At 39.5% G+C, this 21435-nt stretch overlaps 1 protein-coding gene across 3 annotated transcripts in view; it reads left to right on the top strand.

Moving 5' to 3' along the window:
* Positions 1-21435, top strand: part of LOC117330878 (calcium-dependent protein kinase C-like) — a 224205-nt gene that overhangs the window by 145834 nt on the left and 56936 nt on the right. For all 3 annotated transcript variants that reach the window (XR_004533415.1, XM_033889443.1, XM_033889433.1), the window contains exons 6-8: positions 8122-8281; positions 12666-12897; positions 20380-20505. Coding sequence is in view for 2 of the 3 variants with exons in the window: in XM_033889443.1 (XP_033745334.1) it covers positions 8122-8281; positions 12666-12897; positions 20380-20505 (518 nt within the window). In the remaining variant the exon portion in view is untranslated. The remainder of the gene's footprint in view (positions 1-8121; positions 8282-12665; positions 12898-20379; positions 20506-21435) is intronic.

Here is a 21435-nt window from a genome sequence, read left to right as displayed (position 1 = left end):
GGGGTGTCTCTGGGAGAAGGGTAGGGGCGTCTCTGTGAGTAGGGTAGGGGTGTCTCTGTGAGTAGGGTAGGGGTGTCTGTGGGAGTAGGGTAGGGGATGTCTGTGGGAGTAGGGTAGGGGTGTCTGTAGGAGTAGGGGTAGGGGTGTGGCTGGGAGTAGGGTAGGGGTGTCTGTGGGAGTAGGGTAGGGGTGTCTGTGGAGTAGGGTAGGGGTGTCTCTGGGAGTAGGGTAGGGGTGTCTCTGGGAGTAGGGTAGGGGTGTCTGTTGGAGTAGGGTAGGGGTGTCTGTTGGAGTAGGGTAGGGGTGTCTCTGGGAGTAGGGTAGGGGTGTCTGTAGGAGTAGGGTAGGGGTGTCTCTGGGAGTAGGGTAGGGGTGTCTGTGAGAGTAGGGTAGGGGATGTCTGTTGGGAGTAGGGTAGGGGATGTCTGTAGGAGTAGGGTAGGGGTGTCTCTGGGAGTAGGGTAGGGGTGTCTCTGGGAGTAGGGTAGGGGTGTCTGTGGGAGTAGGGTAGGGATGTCTGTTGGAGTAGGGTAGGGGTGTCTCTGGGAGTAGGGTAAGGGGTGTCTGTTGGAGTAGGGTAGGGGTGTCTTGGGAGTAGGGGTGTCGTTGATGGTAGATGTCTTGGGAGTAGGGTAGGGGTGTCTCTGGTGAGTAGGGTAGGGGTGTCTGTGGAGTAGGGTAGGGGGTTGTGGATGGGTAGGGTGTCGTATGGGTAGGGGTAGGGGTCCTTTGTGAGTAGGGTAGGGGGTTGTGGGAGTAGGGTAGGGGTGTCTGTTGGAGTAGGGTAGGGGTGTCTCTGGGAGTAGGGTAGGGGTGTCTGGGAGTAGGGTAGGGGTGTCGCTGGGAGTAGGGTAGGGTAGGGGTGTCTGTGGGAGTAGGGTAGGGGTGTCTGTTGGAGTAGGGTAGGGGTGTCTGTGGGAGTAGGGTAGGGGTGTCTGTTGGAGTAGGGTAGGGATGTCTCTGGGAGTAGGGTAGGGATGTCTCTGGGAGTAGGGTAGGGGTGGCTGTGGGAGTAGGGTAGGGGTGTCTGGGAGTAGGGTAGGGTGTCTGTGGGAGTAGGGTAGGGGTGTCTGTGGGAGTAGGGTAGGGGTGTCTGTTGGAGTAGGGTAGGGGTGTCTGTTGGAGTAGGGTAGGGGTGTCTGTGGGAGTAGGGTAGGGGTGTCTGTTGGAGTAGGGTAGGGGTGTCTGTGGGAGTAGGGTAGGGGTGTCTGTGGGAGTAGGGTAGGGGTGTCTCTGGGAGTAGGGTAGGGGTGTCTGGGAGTAGGGTAGGGGTGTGTCTGGGAGTAGGGTAGGGGTGTGGCTGGGAGTAGGGTAGGTAGGGGTGTCTTTTGGAGTAGGTTGGCTGTTAAACTTGCTTATTTCATTGATTGGTCGTTTACCTGACTTATTTCATTGGTTGGCTGTTTACCTGGCTCAAAATTTGATTGTTTGGCTGTTTGACTGGCTTATTTGATGGTTTAGGTGTTTGCTTGGCTTTTTTCATGTATTGGCTATTTACCTTGTGATGATGTTTGAAAAAAAAGGTTATTTGTTTCACATGAAAAAAAGGTTACTTGTTTGACAAAGAGAGACTTCCATGTTAGTATACCACTGACAATTTAATGACTGAATCCTTTAATGTGAGAGATAATATAGCATGTTAGATAAGGTATTGGAGATTATTTCAAGGTGATAGCTACATAGTTTCCTAATAACCAAGTACAAACTTTGTCTGCTATAACAAAGAGGATATGTTAATTATGACATTTCAGAAACAAAGAGATACTGTATATAGTGTGATTATAGGTCTACAATTCTTCTTTGTATTTTATTTTGATTTATAGATATATTAGAAGGAGGTGGGATAAAAGATTGACATGCTGTAATATATATGAAATAACTGATTTGTTTACAAAAATGAAATTTAACAAAATGTAAAACATGAGATTTACTTACAAAATGTAAAAAATGAAATTTGATTACAAAATGTAAAACATGACATTTGTTGACAAATTGTAAAACATGACATTTTTTAAAAGCTTGAGTATCCATTAAAGGGGAAATAAATAAATAAAGATCCTTAAAAATGTTCCTCACTCAAAATATCCCACATATGGGTGAGCCCCCCCTATCAGTGAAGCTTTTTCTTACCTCCTAGTGAGACCTTTTTAGCTCACCTGGCCCAAAGGGCCGGTGAGCTTATGCCATGGTGCAGCGTCCGGCGTCTGTCAACATTTTCTTTAAATTGCTACTAGTCCTAAAGTATTGAATGGATTTTCACCAAATTTGGTCAGGAACATCCTTGGGGGAAAGAGAACAGAGTTTGTATAAATTTTTACTCTGAACCCCCAGGGGCCTGAGGGGCGGGGCCAAATAGGGGAAATAGGGTTAATCCTTTAAATCGCTACTAGTCATCAAGTTATGAATGAATTTGAACCAAATTTGGTCAGGAACATCCTTGGGAGAAGGGGAACAGAGTTTGTATAAATTTTTTCTCTGAACCCCCAGGGGCCTGAGGGGCGGGGCCAAATAGGGGAAATAGGGTTAATCCTTTAAATCGCTACTAGTCATCAAGTTATCAATGAATTTGAACCAAATTTGGGCAGGAACATCCTTGGGAGAAGGGGAACAGAGTTTGTATAAATTTTTTCTCTGAACCCCCAGGGGCCTGAGGGGTGGGGCCAAATAGGGGAAATAGAGATTAGTCTTTAAATTGCTATTAGTCCTAAAGTTTTATATGGATTTTAACCAGATTCACTCAGGAACATCCTTGGGAGAAGGGGAACAGAGTTTGTATAAATTTTTATTCTGAACCCCCCAGGGGCCTGAGGGGCGGGGCCAAATAGGGGAAATAGGGGTTATCCTTTAAATCGCTACTAGTCATAAAGCATTCAATGGATTTTAACTAGATTTGATGAGGAACATCCTTGGGAGAAGGGGAACAGAGTTTGTATAAATGTTACTGTGACCCTCCATCCCATAACTATGTATAGCATCCCTGGACATTACGGGATAAACACAATTTTGATGTAAAAATAGGCCCAAGGGTCTTTCCCCAACCTAAGGGACTTAGTTTCTTTAAACACAATTAGGTTGTAAAAATAATCTGTAGGGTCTTTCAGTCCCTTAGAGAGTATGTGTATTAACAAATTGAACATGAACATTATTTTGACATTTGGTCAAATCCAACCAGGTGAGCGATACAGGCGCCATGGGCCTCTTGTTTTTTGGTTGTACTATTTCAAACCTCACCCTTGTGATAGTCAAGTGACCACGCCTAAACACATCAAGTCAGGTTCAATAGGAGAAAGAAAATGGAGTTAAAACTTTAGGGTTATAACAATGGAAGTATAACTGTGGGGGTATAACTGTGGGGGTATAACTGTGGAGGTATAACAATGGAGGTATAACTGTGGGGGTATAACTGTGGGGGTATAACTGTGGAGGTATAACTGTGGGGGTATAACTGTGGAGGTATAACTGTGGGGGTGGGGGTATAACTGTGGAGGTATAACTGTGGGGGTATAACTGTGGAGGTATAACTGTGGGGGTATAACTGTGGAGGTATAACTGTGGGGGTATAACTGTGGAGGTATAACAATGGAGGTATAACTGTGGGGGTATAACTGTGGGGGTATAACTGTGGAGGTATAACTGTGGGGGTATAACTGTGGAGGTATAACTGTGGGGTATAACTGTGGAGGTATAACTGGAGGTATAACTGTGGGGGTATAACTGTGGGGGTTATAACTGTGGAGGTATAACTGTGGGGGTATAACTGTGGAGGTATAACTGTGGAGGTATAACTGTGGAGGTATTAACTGTGGAGGGTATAACTGTGGGGGTATAACTGGGGGTATAACTGTGGGGGTATAACTGTGGGGTATAACTGTGGAGGTATAACTGTGGGGTATACTGTGGAGTATAACTGTGGGGGGATAACTGGGGGTATAACTGTGGAGGTATAACTGTGGGGTATAACTGTGGAGGTATAACTGTGGGGGGTATAACTGTGGAGGTATAACTGTGGGGGTATAACTGTGGAGGTATAACTGTGGGTATAACTGTGGAGGTATAACTGGGAGGTATAACTGTGGGGGTATAACTTGGGTGGGTATAACTGTGGAGGTATAACTGTGGGGGTATAACTGTGGGGGTATAACTGTGGGGGTATAACTGTGGAGGTATAACTGTGGGTATAACTGTGGGGTAAACTGTGGGGGTGGGGGTATAACTGTGGAGGTATAACTGTGGGGTTATAACTGTGGAGGTATAACTGTGGGGGTAAATTGGGTGGAGGTATAACTGTGGGGGTTAACGTGGGATAAAAATGGAGGTATAACTGTGGGGGTTTTAATTGGGGGTATAACTGTGGAGGTATAACTGTGGGGGTATAACTGTGGAGGTATAAAATGTGGGGGTATAACTGTGGAGGTATAACTGGAGGTATAACTGTGGGGTATAATGGGGGGTATAACTGTGGAGGTATAACTGTGGGGGTATAACTGGAGGTATAAAAATGTGGGGGTATAACTGTGGAGGTATTAACTGTGGAGGTATAACTGTGGGGGTATAACTGGGGGTATAACTGTGGGGGTATAACTGTGGGGGTATAACTGTGGAGGTATAACTGTGGGGGTATAACTGTGGATAACTGTGGGGTAAACTGGGGGTATAACTGTGGAGGTATAACTGTGGGGGGTATAACTGTGGAGGTATAACTGTGGGGGTATAACTGTGGAGGTATAACTGTGGGGGGTATAACTGTGGAGGTATAACTGTGGGGTATAACTGTGGAGGTATAACTGGAGGTATAACTGTGGGGGGTATAACTGTGGGGGTATAACTGTGGAGGTATAACTGTGGGGGTATAACTGTGGGGTATAACTGTGGGGGTATAACTGTGGGGTATAACTGTGGGGTATAACTGTGGAGGTATAACTGGAGGTATAACTGTGGAGGTATAACTGTGGGGGTATAACTGTGGGGGTATAACTGTGGGGGTATAACTGTGGGTATAACTGTGGGGTATAACTGTGGAGGTATAACTGTGGGGGTATAACTGGGGGTATAACTGTGGGGGTATAACTGTGGGGGTATAACTGTGAGGTATAACTGTGGAGGTATAACTGTGGGGGGTATAACTGTGGGGGTATAACTGTGGAGGTATAACTGGAGGTATAACTGTGGAGGTATAACTGTGGGGATATAACTGTGGGGGTATAACTGTGGAGGTATAACTGTGGGGGTATAACTGTGGGGGTATAACTGTGGGGTATAACTGTGGAGGTATAACTGGAGGTATAACTGTGGGGGTATAACTGTGGGGGTATAACTGTGGAGGTATAACTGTGGAGGTATAACTGTGGGGGTATAACTGTGGAGGTATAACTGTGGGGTATAACTGTGGGGTATAACTGTGAGGTATAACTGTGGAGGTATAACTGTGGGGGTATAACTGTGGGGGTATAACTGTGGAGGTATAACTGTGGAGGTATAACTGTGGAGGTATAACTGTGAGGTATAACTGTGGGGTATAACTGTGGGGGTATAACTGTGGAGGTATAACTGTGGAGGTATAACTGTGGGGTATAACTGTGGGAGGTATAACTGTGGGGGTATAACTGTGAGGTATAACTGTGGGGTATAACTGTGGGGTATAACTGGTGGGGTATAACTGTGGGGGTATAAACTGTGGAGGTATAACTGTGGAGGTATAACTGTGGAGATATAACTGTGGAGGTATAACTGTGGGGTATAACTGTGGGGGTATAACAGTGGAGGTATAACTGTGGTGGTATAACAGTGGAGGTATAACTGTGGAGGTATAACTGTGGGGATATAACTGTGGGGGTATAACTGTGGGGGTATAACTGTGGAGGTATAACTGTGGAGGTATTACTGTGGAGATATAACTGTGGAGGTATAACTGTGGGGGTATAACTGTGGGGGTATAACTGTGGAGGTATAACTGTGGGGGTATAACAGTGGAGGTATAACTATGGAGGTATAACTGTGGAGATATAACTGTGGAGGTATAACTGTGGGGGTATAACTGTGGGGGTATAACTGTGGAGGTATAACTGTGGGGGTATTACCGTATAGCTTTGGAGGTATAACTGTGGAGGTATAACTGTGGGGGTATAACTGTGGAGGTATAACTGTGGGGGTATAACTGTGGGGGTATAACTGTGGAGGTATAACTGTGGGGGTATAACTGTGGAGGTATAACTGTGGAGGTATAACTGTGGAGGTATAACTGTGGAGGTATAACTGTGGGGTATAACTGTGGAGGTATAACTGTGGGAGGTATAACTGTGGAGGTATAACTGTGGAGGTATAACTGTGGGGTATAACTGTGGAGGTATAACTGTGGGGGTATAACTGTGGGGGTATAACTGTGGGAGGTATAACTGTGGAGGTATAACTGTGGGGGTATAACTGTGGGGTATAACTGTGGGGTATAACTGTGGGAGGTATAACTGTGGAGGTATAACTGTGGGGGTATAACTGTGGAGGTATAACTGTGGAGGTATAACTGTGAGGTATAACTGTGGAGGTATAACTGTGGGGTATAACTGTGGAGGTATAACTGTGGGGGTATAACTGTGGAGGTATAACTGTGGAGGTATAACTGTGAGGGTATAACTGTGGGAGGTATAACTGTGGAGGTATAACTGTGGGGGTATAACTGTGGAGGTATAACTGTGGGGTATAACTGTGGGGGTATAACTGTGGGGGTATAACTGTGGAGGTATAACTGTGGAGGTATAACTGTGGGGTATAACTGTGGAGGTATAACTGTGGGGGTATAACTGTGGAGGTATAACTGTGGGGGTATAACTGTGGAGGTATAACTGTGGAGGTTTGACTATCTGTTACCAATATGTTACATGTTATCTGGTAAGAACATACTTTAGAATTCTTTTTGATTTGATTGATCTGTGTTAGATTTGATTGATCTGTGTTAGATTTGATTTGTCTGTTTGGTGACTGCTTTATGTAATAGATAGACTGTCTCAGACAATATTGTGTGCTTAGCATGCATTCAGACAGACAATGGCATGTCTGTAACATATCTATCCCAAACTCTCCTGTCTTAACATTGGTGTCCTTGTTTTTATACATTTTCAATTGATTTAATGTTATCTCTTTTTTTTTTGAAAATTAATATATCGTAACACTAAAACCAATTTTTGACTGATTGATTAGAGTTTGTGTCTCCCAACTAGTGAGTTCTGTAGACGTTTTAGAACATACTAGTTTGATGTAGGCTGATTGAGTCTGTTAACTGTAGGGGTCACATAATCTGACGGCTTCTTGACTTGAAATTATTTTTTGGACAACAGAGCTTTATAATTCTTTAAACAATCTGATAGCTACAAAGATAGGAATCTGTGAATAGATTATATAATATACGGTATATAATGGTACACATGTATTGATGGAGTCTAAATTATCATAGATATTGTCAATGGTAATGAATCCACTTGTTTTCATTGTCTGTGTTCATATTTACCAAATTGACTTGCATTCATTGGCTGCCAACATAGTTACTGTAATGATGTTAAGTCATTGGCTGTTTCCATGGTGATGAGTGACTCCACTCATTGGCTGTTTCCATGGTGATGAGTGACTCCACTCATTGGCTGTTTCCATGGTGATGAGTGACTCCACTCATTGGCTGTTTCCATGGTGATGAGTGACTCCACTCATTGGCTGTTACCATGGTGATTAGTGACTCCACTCATTGGCTGTTTCCATGGTGATGAGTGACTCCACTCATTGGCTGTGTCCATGGTGATGATCGAGTGACTCCACTCATTGGCTGTTACCATGGTGATGAGTGACTCCACTCATTGGCTGTGTCCATGGTGATGCTCGAGTGACTCCACTCATTGCATGTGTCAATTCTGATGAGTTGCCTTGTCCTGATTGGTTGTTCATCACTCATATATGGAATGAAATAGTATTTCTATGTGATAAGTTTAAGGTATTCAGCAAAATTAGATAGAAACAAGTCAAATAAATGTTACGTAATGCAATAGAGAAAAATTCATGTAAAAGAAAAAAGTTGTCAAGTATAGTAAGTGTCCCTATCATTTTTTCTGATGCTTGGATTTCTACAAAAAATGATTTCAGTGAGAGAAGCAAGGAACTTAATACCTATGGACCCAAATGGCCTAGCCGATCCATACGTTAAGGTGAAAGTGATTCCAGTCGAGTCCTCAAAAGGGAACAAGCAGAAGACCAAAACACAGAAGGCAACACTCAACCCTGTTTGGAATGAGTCTTTTAACATGTAAGTAATAAACATATTAACTCTTGGTGCCTTAAAAATGTCTCTTTTCTTTATCCTCCCTTTTCAGATGTCTCATCAATACAACAAAATTTACTTAAGATATCATATGATGGTTGTGTTTTGAGAATTTCAAAAACAATTTTACAATCATCTAAATTTTTCAAATTACTATAAGGTCCCAGGTTACTGATAAGGTGATATTGTGTAACTTTCTCCCCGGTGTGTATGTCCTGATAGGTTTAAGAACCAAAGACTATTTCAAGATGAAAATCTAAATTTTAGCATGATTTTGTATGTGAAATAACAAAATAGTGTATTATTTTTAACAAGATATATCTAGAAATATATTTTAATATCTCTTGCTGGAAGAATCTGTTGTTATTAGGTTTTAAACTTCGATGTGACATTGCTTCTGAAAACAGCTCTGTGTGATGGGCGTAAACCATTGTGACAAATCCCTACACTCAAGGAATATTGATTTTTTTTAAAGCAGAAAAATATTCTTTAAAAATCCATGAAAAGGTAGGTAAGAACATTTACCAGAGTAGGTGCGGATTTGACAGGAGGAATAAAAATGTGTGGTATATGTGTTTAAAGCTTACACATGTGCTAGAGATAAATCATTATGTTTAGAGGTTAATATCACAGGTCTGCTGACCCGTATACAGTAGAAAATGTTGACATGTTAATGTAAATACTTAAGGCAAAACTAGGTAAAATCAAGGCAGAAAATAATATATGTCATAGGTCTTCAATGGCTGTGGGAGCTTAATGGTGGCCCGGTTAGATCTTGAAATAGCAATATGATAGCATTTGTATTGACGAGCAACAGTCACACCTTCTTAGTAAGAATCAGTAGAATCAAGAGTTCAGTGTGATCTACTGGAGAAACCATTTCCATCTCCTTATTGTCAGTGATGCCAAAGTCAGCGCCCACTAGCGGCTTCATTCCTGGAAGAATTTTGATAAAACTTCACACAATGATAATTAAGGACTTTAGTATCTTGGGCAATTTTGAGCTTCAGAGTTTTTGGGTCAAGGTCAAGGTGACTATTAGTATATTTAGCGAGGCCCAGTAGGAGACATACCAGTATGATTGTACGGTCATTTTGTCACTCCTTAGTTACAAGGTCAAGGTGACATTTTAGTACATACCAGTATGATTGTACACTCATTATACCACTTGTAACGAAGTTAGGTGCGGTATACTGGAATCGGCTTGTCCGTCTGTTGTCCGTCCCCCCGTCCGTCCGTCCGTCCGTCTGTCGTCCCATAATCTTGTCCAGACAACTCCTACTAAAGTGCTGTTCCAATTTCAACAAAACTAAGCATGTATAATCAGTGCAACATGTTGTTGTGCATCGTGACTTTTTTTTTTTTAGGAAAACACATTTTTCAAAATGGTTGCCGACTTCTGATTGGTTGTGGCTTGTCCAGACAACCCCTACTAAAGTTCTGTTCTGATTTCAACAAAAATTGACATGTACAGTGCATTCCGCTTAATTGGGTTGCCTATTTGCGTGGACTTTTTACCCGATTAACCGACTTATGCAATAAGCCGAAATGCACATCGCCATCTTGGATTTGGTCCGTATACTATATGGTTGTCAGACTTGGGTCGATTTTGGATGAAAATATTTGCGTTATTATTGTTAATAAACGGTGTTTTTGTTTGTGCTTTTACTGATGTCAAATTGTCAGATTACTATCACTAATTGTATAAAAATACATGTATTAAAATAATAAAACCTTACAGATTGTTTCTTATTCGCGACACAGTACAATCGTAGCACCTCAAATCAGGGGTCATACAATGTACATCCCTGTTTCATCCACGTGTTCCTAACTTGACATACGATCTAAGGACTCGCCGACAATTACAGCTAAAATCATTTATGTTTATCATAGAGACATTCGTTCGCTATGAAGTTTAAAATATTCCGTATTAGTTTCAATTGCCAAAGCACAGAGATCGGAGAAACCGAGTTTATTTGGGTCGTTTCCTGTGGTATAAATACGACCTTGACACTGGCAGTCACTGATAAAACAACACGAAATCCAACGTAATGTTTTTATTAACCAGTTCTAATCCTTACCTGAATAGGAATTATAAGCTAATGTCGGGCGTCTGTCCTTTTACTGCTCGCTACTGTTTTTTTAATAACTCACCTGTGTACCGGTGTCGTCACATTTCCCCGTGACGAACCCCTCACTTTTGATTCGCCACAGTTAGCGATGATATCAATCGATCTGTAGCAATGTCAGACCCAGGTCAAAACCTATTGTTTTGGTTTCTGCTTCGAAGATTTTACATACCAGAAGTAAAAGTTTAATTGTCTAGTAGCTGAATTATGCTTTTAAACCCCCATTACGTTGCCTGCTGCTGACTCTAAAAATAACGTTTAATTTTACCCACAATTCTTAATCGATTTCCTGTTGGGGGAAAAACCCCACGAGGCAGAATTAACAACAACACAGTTCTGAACATGATAAAACCCCGACATAACATTATCGCTTAAGGTAATATTTTACCGTTTTTTGACATTTTAACCATCTAAATTACCCTATTTGTTGATAAATGTCTAAAGCTTAAAGAAATACGTGATGACTTTCGTGAAAATCGGAGCATTTCTATTTTTTTATTTTGTAAAATTATCGTAGTCGAATAACCGAAAAATACGACTTTTTCAACCCAATTAAACGATTTTTTTAAACATGATTCAAGAGAAAATGGTTTTGGTTTTTGAATTTTTACCCCAATAAACGAAATACCCTATTAAGCGTTACCCGATTAACTGGAATGTACTGTATAATCAGTACAACATGTAGTTGTGCATCCTGATATGTTTTACGCCCACGGGGGTATTTATAGTTATCCCTTGGGAAACAATTATAGTTGTGTCAATCCTTAATTACTAGGACATTGTAGCACTCTGGCATCAACTGGTCCCATTTGAACATCTTAGTGCATCATTTGAAGAAGTGTCACCTTTACACCTTATGTATATGTGTGATTCAGTTCCATGCTGTATTTTTACCAGGTATTGCCTTGATAATCTATTTATAGACAAAGAACTACTCTACTCCTTATTACAATGTTGTTATAATTTCCATGCGTTATTATCCCCCTCTTGACTGAGTGAGTGATTTGGTGCTGTGAAGGTTTTCCTGTACATACTGTACCAATCTATGGTATGATCTGGCAGTCTTGTGCTGCTTTGTAAAAGTCGATGATAGGCATAGCAATAACCTTTATGTCACCTCTGGTTCATAAACAACCTAATTAAAAAGAAACCAAACACATTGAAAATGAAACTCACATAAATCGCAACAAAACATCAACAAATTCCTTCATGGCTAAAAGGTCTACAGCATTTGCCAGATTGTGAATTCTGATGTGGTAGACATGGGTTTAACTGCAGGCAATGGAGGAAATTGGTGTGGAGTCGATTGATGGGATCATATATGTCATCAATCTACCGGCAACCTGTCATCAATTAACAGTTGTTTGCTTTTAATATGTTTGTGAAATTGAATTTAAAGAACAATTGGAAAGCTACCTTGGAGAATTGCTACCATTCTTTTTCTTTTTTTTTTTAAACATAAACCTTGTCAGTTATTGTCTGTTCTGTAGTGTGATGGTGAAAGTGACAAATTGACTACCTAAGTGTTAAGTTAAAATGTTTAATTATAGGAGGAGTAAATTATCTTAAAGTTTAAGTTAGAGTGTGTTATTGATTATGAAAAGACCGGGCTGTAATCCAAACCATAGTACAGATCACGGTTTAAATGAGGCACAGGCTTATTCTATGAAATATGCCGGGTTGTGGCTATCTTAAAACTAACTAACTCCCCCACTAGACAGATTTTGCTATCTTAAAACTAACTAACTCCCCCACTAGACAGATTTTGCTATCTTAAAACTAACTAACTCCCCCACTAGACAGATTTTGCTATCTTAAAACTAACTAACTCCCCCACTAGACAGATTTTGCTATCTTAAAACTAACTAACTCTCCCACTAGACTGCATGGTACAACTGCTTGCCTTGCATTTATTATGTCACAATGTAAATGATGTCACAAAAGGTAATCTTAGGCCTATTTTGTAGATTCAATAATTACGAAAAAACTCAATATCAATGAATGGCAGAGTTTTACTGGTGCGTTGTTATATGTGGATTTGACTTCATCGGTTGGGATCCATTGATATCAAGTCAGCTTCAAATTATGTGTAATAAAACTGAATAAAGGGCTGTCACAGAAATTATTTGGGAGGTTGTCACTTTAGTTTATGATGAAATGAGAAAAAATACATATATATTAAACATTTATGTCTTGTCAAGCTTACAACTCACCTGTGTCGGTTTGTCCTCTGTTTACAGTGAGATGCTTCCGGAGGATCATTCCAAGCGGTTGTCATTTGAAATTTGGGACTGGGACAGGACTTCAAGAAATGATTTTATGGGGTCTTTGTCCTTTGGTATTTCTGAGCTGATGAAAGAGCCGATTGACGGCTGGTACAAGTTACTGAGTCAAGAAGAGGGAGAATTCTACGGCATTCCTGTCACGGACGACGTTGTTAACGACATGCTTGAGATAAACAAAAAGATGGAGGTGAGATCCGTATAAGACTAGTACCTTTCTGGGATGAAACCAAACAAAGTTTGCCGAAAAAACTTATCTTGAACCGTTGAAGGTCATGTGTCAGATTTGTCAGAGCACTCAAACTACCTCTTCTGATTGATGATTGACAAAAAAAGCCAACAATCAAGATATTTGGCTGGTAGATTTCTGGGATGACACCTGACACAATTTTCAAAATGAAATGACCTTAACCCATGATAAAAGTTACAGGAGACAACTTTGTTAAAACACTTAAATAGCCTCTTTTGATTAACTGAAACTCTGCGAATAATCAAAGTAGTGAACACAAGGTGATTGATGCTGGCCAATAGGTCATCTTGATAATTATTAAACCTTGCTTGAACAAACAATACAGCATGGATCAGTTCCTGTCATTTCTCATGCCCTCATTTGACTTTTTATGCCTTCCTGTCGACTCTCACACCTTTCTGTCACCTCTCACACCTTGCTGTCACCTCTCACGCATTGCTGTCACATCTCATGCCTTTCCGTCACCTCTCACACCATTTTGTCACCTTTCACACCTTCTTGTCACCTCTTACACCTTGCTGTCACCTCTCACAAGCCTTCTTGTAACCTATTAAGCCTTCCTATCTCCTCTCACACCTTCCTGTCTCATTTAATGCCTTCCTGTCACCTTTCACACCTTCCTGTCACCTCTCACGCCTTCCTGTCACCTCTCACGCCTTCCTGTCACCTTTCAAACCTTCATGTCACCTCTCACAACTTCCTGTCTCCTTTCATGCCTTCCTGTCATCTCTCACACCTTCCTGTCACCTCTCACAACTTCCTGTCTCCTTTCATGCCTTCCTGTCATCTCTCATGACTTCCTGTCACCTTTCACAACTTCCTGTCATCTCTCATGACTTCCTGTCACCTCTCATGACTTCCTGTCACCTTTCACACCTTCCTGTCTACTCTCACACAGTCCTGTCATCTCTCACACCTTCCTGTCTACTCTCACACAGTCCTGTCATCTGTCATGACTTCCTGTCACCTTTCACACATTCCTGTCACCTTTCACACATTCCTGTCACCTTTCACACATTACTGTCTCCTTTCACACCTTCCTGTCACCTTTCACACATTCCTGTCACTCCTCAATGTCATTGTTGTTACTGCTTCATTTCTTTTGGGATTTCAATCAAGGTATCCCAATTCAATGATAATTTTCACTTGATGAGTTTGTGTTTCAGGGATCAAAAGTCATTAAAGACACTAATTTGTATGAGTGCAAAGACATTCACGTCTTACATGAATGTTTTCTAGTTGAAATTATTCACTCTAAAGATGTTTTGGATAGAGCTATGGCCAGCTGAGTTAGGTCTGACTATAATCTTATAATCTGTGGTTCTCCATGCACAGTCTTGTCATCAGCTTCAGTCAGCACTTTTGTTATTAATTGAAGGTGAACATCATATTGTCCTCATACATCACATCATTGGCTGAAATACTTGTGGTCGCTTGGACTGGGACAGCTCTAATATGGCAGTTGATGTATTTCGTATTTGATGTAATGGGCCTAGACATGCGATGTGGGATTTTGGTGAGATTGTATGAGGTTTAGTACTGGCTCCCTTCCGTGACACTGCCATGTTTTCTGTCAAAATACTCACCAAAAATGAAAAAAGCGTGATTTGCAGGTTGTGGCTGCTGGGCTGTCAAGGGAAGTCTCTGACATTATGATGAAGAACCCCAACAGAATCTCGATCTGGCGACAGCTTTGAGAGTGTGATTATAAGCTTAACACTGGTCACTATATACATGTATAACAGCCTTGTTTTGTATTACATAGCATCCATCATAAAGGTCTACAGTAGTACTGGATTTATAGCATAAGTCTTCTGTAGCCATTGGCCTCAGGATTGGCACAAGTCTTAGCCTCACAAAATTACTGGCCAAGTCCAACAGAGAAAAGTAAACTCAATGATTCAATAAGAAATCCATCAGCAGGGCTTGCTTGATTGTCATTTTGAATATTGAATTTGCTGTTAATTTAGTCTAGGAAATCATTAATATCTCAAAGGTCAGAGGTCATCTATAACCACACAAAGTATCGGCAGACTTGGCTTGTAATCACCTTAATATATCAATATAGCAAGTAGTGTTTTGTACCATTCTGTGAAATAAGATAGATTGCTATTTGTACAATTCTTTGAATTTTTTTACTATTGATAGAAAGGTTGACACATGTACCAATCTCACTAAGTAATGTACTGCTATTACATGGCATTTTATAATTATTGTTATATAATTATTAACTACAGTAAAACCTCGCTATATCGCCACCTTCTGTTCTCCGCGATTTTGGCGATATAACAAGTTTGGCGGTATATCGGGTTTGCCGCTCAAACCCAAGTTTACTGTCCAAACACTATAAATAGTAAATAACAATTGTAGACTTTGAAAATCTAAAACAATTTATTCATATCAAAATATTGCATCAAATTTTACATGTATATGCTTTGATAAGAAATAAATATTAAATTCAATTATTTTCCCGAGAATGTCATCGTAATTTGCATCACATGATCTAGTAATCGTAACATGATTTTCTCTGTTACCTCGTTTAACTGTGTGCATGTTCTACCGGGCGCTGAAAAACGTATCAATTGTCGTCGGATTTGCCTTCAACCGACAAACTGACAAAACAAACTGTTGAAGAGATACACATTTCTGAATGTCTAATTCAGCTGTAGAATGCTTGTGTTCTAGAAATTTGATGACGTTTCATCATTAACTCGTGCGAGTAATGTTTTTAGATCTGTGTCCGGGGTTTCCGGTTATTATTAACGGTGCATCATCAGGTGGTACGATACCTCTATGTATACGACATCTTACTGATGTCTCTGGAGTAATAGAGTACCATCATCAGGTGGTACGATACCTCTATGTATACGACATCTTACTGATGTCTCTGGAGTAATAGAGTACCATCATCAGGTGGTACGATACCTCTATGTATACGACATCTTACTGATGTCTCTGGAGTAATAGAGTACCATCATCAGGTGGTACGATACCTCTATGTATACGACATCTTACTGATGTCTCTGGAGTAATAGAGTACCATCATCACGTGGTACGATACCTATACGACATCTTACTGATGTCTGTGGAGTAATAGAGTACCATCATCAGGTGGTACGATACCTCTATGTATACGACATCTTACTGATGTCTCTGGAGTAACAGAGTACCATCATCAGGTGGTACGATACCTCTATGTATACGACATCTTACTGATGTCTCTGGAGTAATAGAGTACCATCATCAGGTGGTACGATACCTCTATGTATACAACATCTTACTGATGTCTCTGGAGTAACAGAGTACCATCATCAGGTGGTACGATACCTCTATGTATACGACATCTTACTGATGTCTCTGGAGTAATAGAGTACCATCATCACGTGGTACGATACCTCTATGTATATGACATCTTACTGATGTCTCTGGAGTAACAGAGTACCATCATCACGTGGTACGATACCTATACGACATCTTACTGATGTCTCTGGAGTAATAGAGTACCATCATCACGTGGTACGATACCTCTATGTATACGACATCTTACTGATGTCTCTGGAGTAACAGAGTACCATCATCACGTGGTACGATACCTGTATGTATACGACATCTTACTGATGTCTCTGGAGTAATAGAGTACCATGATGTTTTAATAAAGCGTGAAGTGGTATCACAAGTGAGTTTTATTCATCATAACTTACGAAACTTACCTAAAGAAAGACCACAAAGCACTAGCCATGGTTCATTGATTTCATGTGTGTACACGCGCTCACGGTGTGTACAGCTAATTATCTGTCAGTCGACAGTCAGTCACGTAACAATAACATATAAACACACGTCCTTCTGGACTCAATTTGGCGATATAAACGAGGTCAATATGATATTATTTTTACTGTTTGTTCTGGAAATATGATGGTGGATGGTGGATGGCGGTATGCGAGTTTGGCGGTAAAACAGGTGCATTAGTGTGGGAGGAAATCCGTTCTGAATAAATTCATGGTGATAAGCGAGTTTGGCGGTATAACGGGTGGCAATATAACGGGGTTTTACTGTATTTTCTTTCCACAGTTTGATTTTTAGGAATATTTCACCTCCAGCTTCATAAAATTGACTTTTACTGTCACCTTTCATTGTGAGAAGTAAGTAAGGCTGGCGAATGGCCTTACTTCTCAGCCAATATTGAAAATTTAAAGATTTAATACAAATGTATTATTGTTGACTGGAAATCTTATAAAAAGGACACTGGATCTATAGACTTGGCATTTAACATGGATTCTTTCCTTATAACTGCCATCCCTCATTTGTTTTACTCAATCACATGACATTTAATAGCAATGGTGATTTCATTTCCAATTTTATTCTTTGATGCACAAGACTCTGATGAATTCTTGATCCTCCTGTTAGATTTTTTCTTCCATCTGGTAATCAGTGTCAAAATACATTCGGTTGATGAAGTCTACTTGGCTGAATTAAGACATCTGCCGTCTGTACTTTTGCCAGCTTGGAAATGATGACGATGTTGGAGTGTTCTGCCAAAAGCGATGTCCCACCCTCCCAGGGTTCCCACCCTCCAAGGGTTTCTGTCTGCCTGTCTATGAATGTCATTACACATCGCATGCAGCGCTATTGTCTCCAGGCTCCCAATTCAAGTCAAAATTTTCTGATCATTCTTGACTCTTCACATGTGGAATATTTTTAACGTGCTCTCCAGAAAATTGCATATAAAGATATTTCTTAGTCAAAATGGCAAGTTGAAGTGACATTTGAAATGAACTCAAATTTCTTGTTTGTGACAACCGAACCCATCTTCGTATTTTGCATGTCTAAATATGTGGCAGAAACCAATTCCTCAGTTTTTGGTAAACCATTATACACATCAGAAAATCCAAGGGCTCTTTTAACAAAAATCAATTGAAGTTGGTGCAATGTTGTACTGAAACAGAGCAACTTTATTGGCTAAGGAACAAATTTGTTAGTAAATCGTTGTGGCACATGCAGGGTCCAATCAAACCATTATATTGTATAATTCTGTTTTACAGTTGATGGTGGCCCATTTATTGTTAATGACCTTGTTAAACTTTTACACCCGCCGGATATACCAATGAATTTAAATGGTAGAACATTGAAATTATTTGTATTGATATATTTCTGTGACTTTCCTCACTGACGTGTTAAGCTGTTAGTCTTTAGGTAGAATTTGTGGGGATTGGATTAATTTGCTTCAACTTTACAGAATAATTTGAAGATAAAAATCGTTTGTGGCTTCAGAATATTGAAGTGTAAGCAAAAAGAAAAGAAAATGTTTCCTTAGGACTAGTTATATTCTAATTCTAGATTTACCATTTGGTCCTTATATGAAAGTCTTTTTATCTCTTGTTCATTTTTTTTTTTACACAACTGTCTTTAGCTTTAGATCAAGGTCACAATTGTTAAAATGAACATTTGTCTCATTATTGCTACATCATCCATATATTACACAGAATTTGCTGAAATCCCCATATATATCATGCAATTGATGACATCCACATATAACACAGACATTGATAACATCTACCTATTACAGAGACTTTGATGACATTGACATCTACCTATTACAGAGACTTTGATGACATCTACCTATTACAGAAACTTTGATGACATTGACATCTACCTATCTATTACAGAGACTTTGATGACATCTACATATTATAACAGACTTTGATGACATCTACCTATTACAGAGACTTTGATGACATTGACATCTACCTATTACAGAGACTTTGATGACATCTACCTATTACAGACATTGATGACATCTACATATTACAGACATTGATGACATCTACATATTACAGACATTGATGACATCTACATATTACAGACACTGATGACATCTACATATTACAGACACTGATGACATCTACATATTACAGACACTGATGACATCCACATATTACAGACTTTGATGACATCCACATATTACAGACATTGATGACCTCAACATGTTACACAGACTTTGATGACATCCACATATTACAGACATTGATGACATCTACATATTACAGACATTGATGACATCCACATATTACAGACACTGATGACATCCACATATTACAGACACTGATGACATCCACATATTACAGACATTGATGACATCCACATATTACAGACACTGATGACATCTACATATTACAGACATTGATGACATCTACATATTACAGACATTGATGACATCTACATATTACAGACTTTGATGACATCCACATATTACAGACATTGATGACCTCAACATGTTACACAGACTTTGATGACATCCACATATTACAGACATTGATGACATCTACATATTACAGAGACTTTGATGACATCCACATATTACAACTAACTTTGATGACATCCACATATTACAGAGACTTTGATGACATCTACATATTACAGACACTGATGACATCCACATATTACAGACATTGATGACATCCACATATTACAGACATGGATGACATCCACATATTACAGAGACTTTGATGACATCCACATATTACAGACACTGATGACATCTACATATTACAGACATTGATGACATCTACATATTACAGACATTGATGACATCTACATATTACAGACATTGATGACATCTACATATTACAGAGACTTTGATGACATCCACATATTACAGAGACTTTGATGACATCCACATATTACAGACACTGATGACATCTACATATTACAGACACTGATGACATCAACGTTTTACACAGACTTTGATGAATAACAAATATCAGAGAGTTGTGTAGCCATAACTTCCGTCCCATCAACTGTCATCAGGTTGTAACTTATCACAGATGACTTTACCTAAACCTGAGCTTATTTATAGGATTATATCATGCAGCAGTCATTTATATGTTGAATTAAATAGAAATATAACATTTAGACTTGTTGATTTTTACAACCTCCAAAATGAACTCTAGCACTGATATTTTTGAATCAGTGTCAATCTATTTGCCTGTTTTTGTACAAAATTTTTCATAAGTATTCCTAAATACTATCTCATTTAGTTCTTGGCATACATAATCAGTAATTCAGGAAGCTGTGTTCTTGCGGTTAAATTTTAGGCCACCTGAGACGAACATGAGACGAAGTCTCAAGTGACCTTACTGCCATCGCTTCCTATCCAGCATCCTCATTCATGAACAATTAACATTTTCGACTTCTTCTAAAAAACCAAGAGGCCAAGGGTCATGATATAGGACCAGTAGCATGTTGGGATAACAGACTAAAAAGTTTGTTCAGACAAATGACCTTGACCTGCCTTCAAGGTAGCTTGGATCACATGTTAATTTCTTTTTTGACATTGATGGGTACTCTAGAAGATATCAAGTTCAAGCCTGTGGATTATATAGTTTTAGATGACATATGATATGATAACTTTGTTCTGTTTTACAGAAACCTATGTTAGAAAAAGATGTGTCACCCCATGTGGATATTTCCAAAAACATGAGCAAGCATGACACTGTACGCCAGACAGACTTCAACTTTCTTACTGTACTAGGGAAGGGCAGTTTTGGCAAGGTAAGTTTTTACTGTCACAAATTTGTCATTATAAAACTTAAACGGTTATATTATAATGTATCAAATATCCCAAGGAGTTCAGAGAACTGCATGTTGGCATGATTACAGACTTTCATAATATGCCATAATTTGTATACATGTCTTACAACTTCTTGACCTTCTTGTTTATATTCTGTGGAGTAACTCCCATTTTGTGTTGAAAAGATTATCTGGATATCTTGTCTACTTCTATAGACTTTCCATGGGGAATAATGCTTATATTCAGATTTTTAAAGCTTGAAAAATTCATTTATAGACTTCTTTTGATAAAATATTACTTTAAAACTACATAATTTTAGCTGCTCAGCCTGTTTCACAGTTCTTGTGGACTAATTTGGTTTTAAAGTTATAAACAATCAAGATACATAAATAAGTGATAAAGTATGTCTGAATTTATGATCCAAAGTCAGGTGTCTCAATCTCCAAAATGGAAGGACAAGTATGGTTTGGTGAGGCTGATGTATGGCTGAATTTCAGAATGTACATGACAATAGTTAAACATTCTCTTCAGAACTGTGGAAAATCTAACATGCTAATATTACAGGAGTCCATATGAAATTGGTTTTAAGTTCAGAGTTTGGTGTCCTTACAACTCGTTCATGTATATGATGAATTTGACGGGAGATTGACCTGTTGGGATTTATGACGTAGTGCTAGTTCTGGCTTTGTACAAAGCTTTCATATGTTTTATAAATGGAGGACAAGTGTCAGACAAGTGAAGTATATCATATTTTTTTTGCTGTAGCAGTCAGACAATTTCTGAAGGCTTTTTAACTCCTATTACATATTGAGACTGTAAGATAAGACAAAGGATATCATATAAGAAAACTTTTATTATCTCTGAGCTAATTTTGTCAAGAAATTATTGAAATGTATCATATTTTGAACTTT

This window comes from Pecten maximus, chromosome 1, assembly GCF_902652985.1.
Source record: "Pecten maximus chromosome 1, xPecMax1.1, whole genome shotgun sequence".
In the NCBI taxonomy this organism is placed as follows: domain Eukaryota; kingdom Metazoa; phylum Mollusca; class Bivalvia; order Pectinida; family Pectinidae; genus Pecten; species Pecten maximus.
This window is presented reverse-complemented; position numbering and strand designations above follow the sequence as displayed.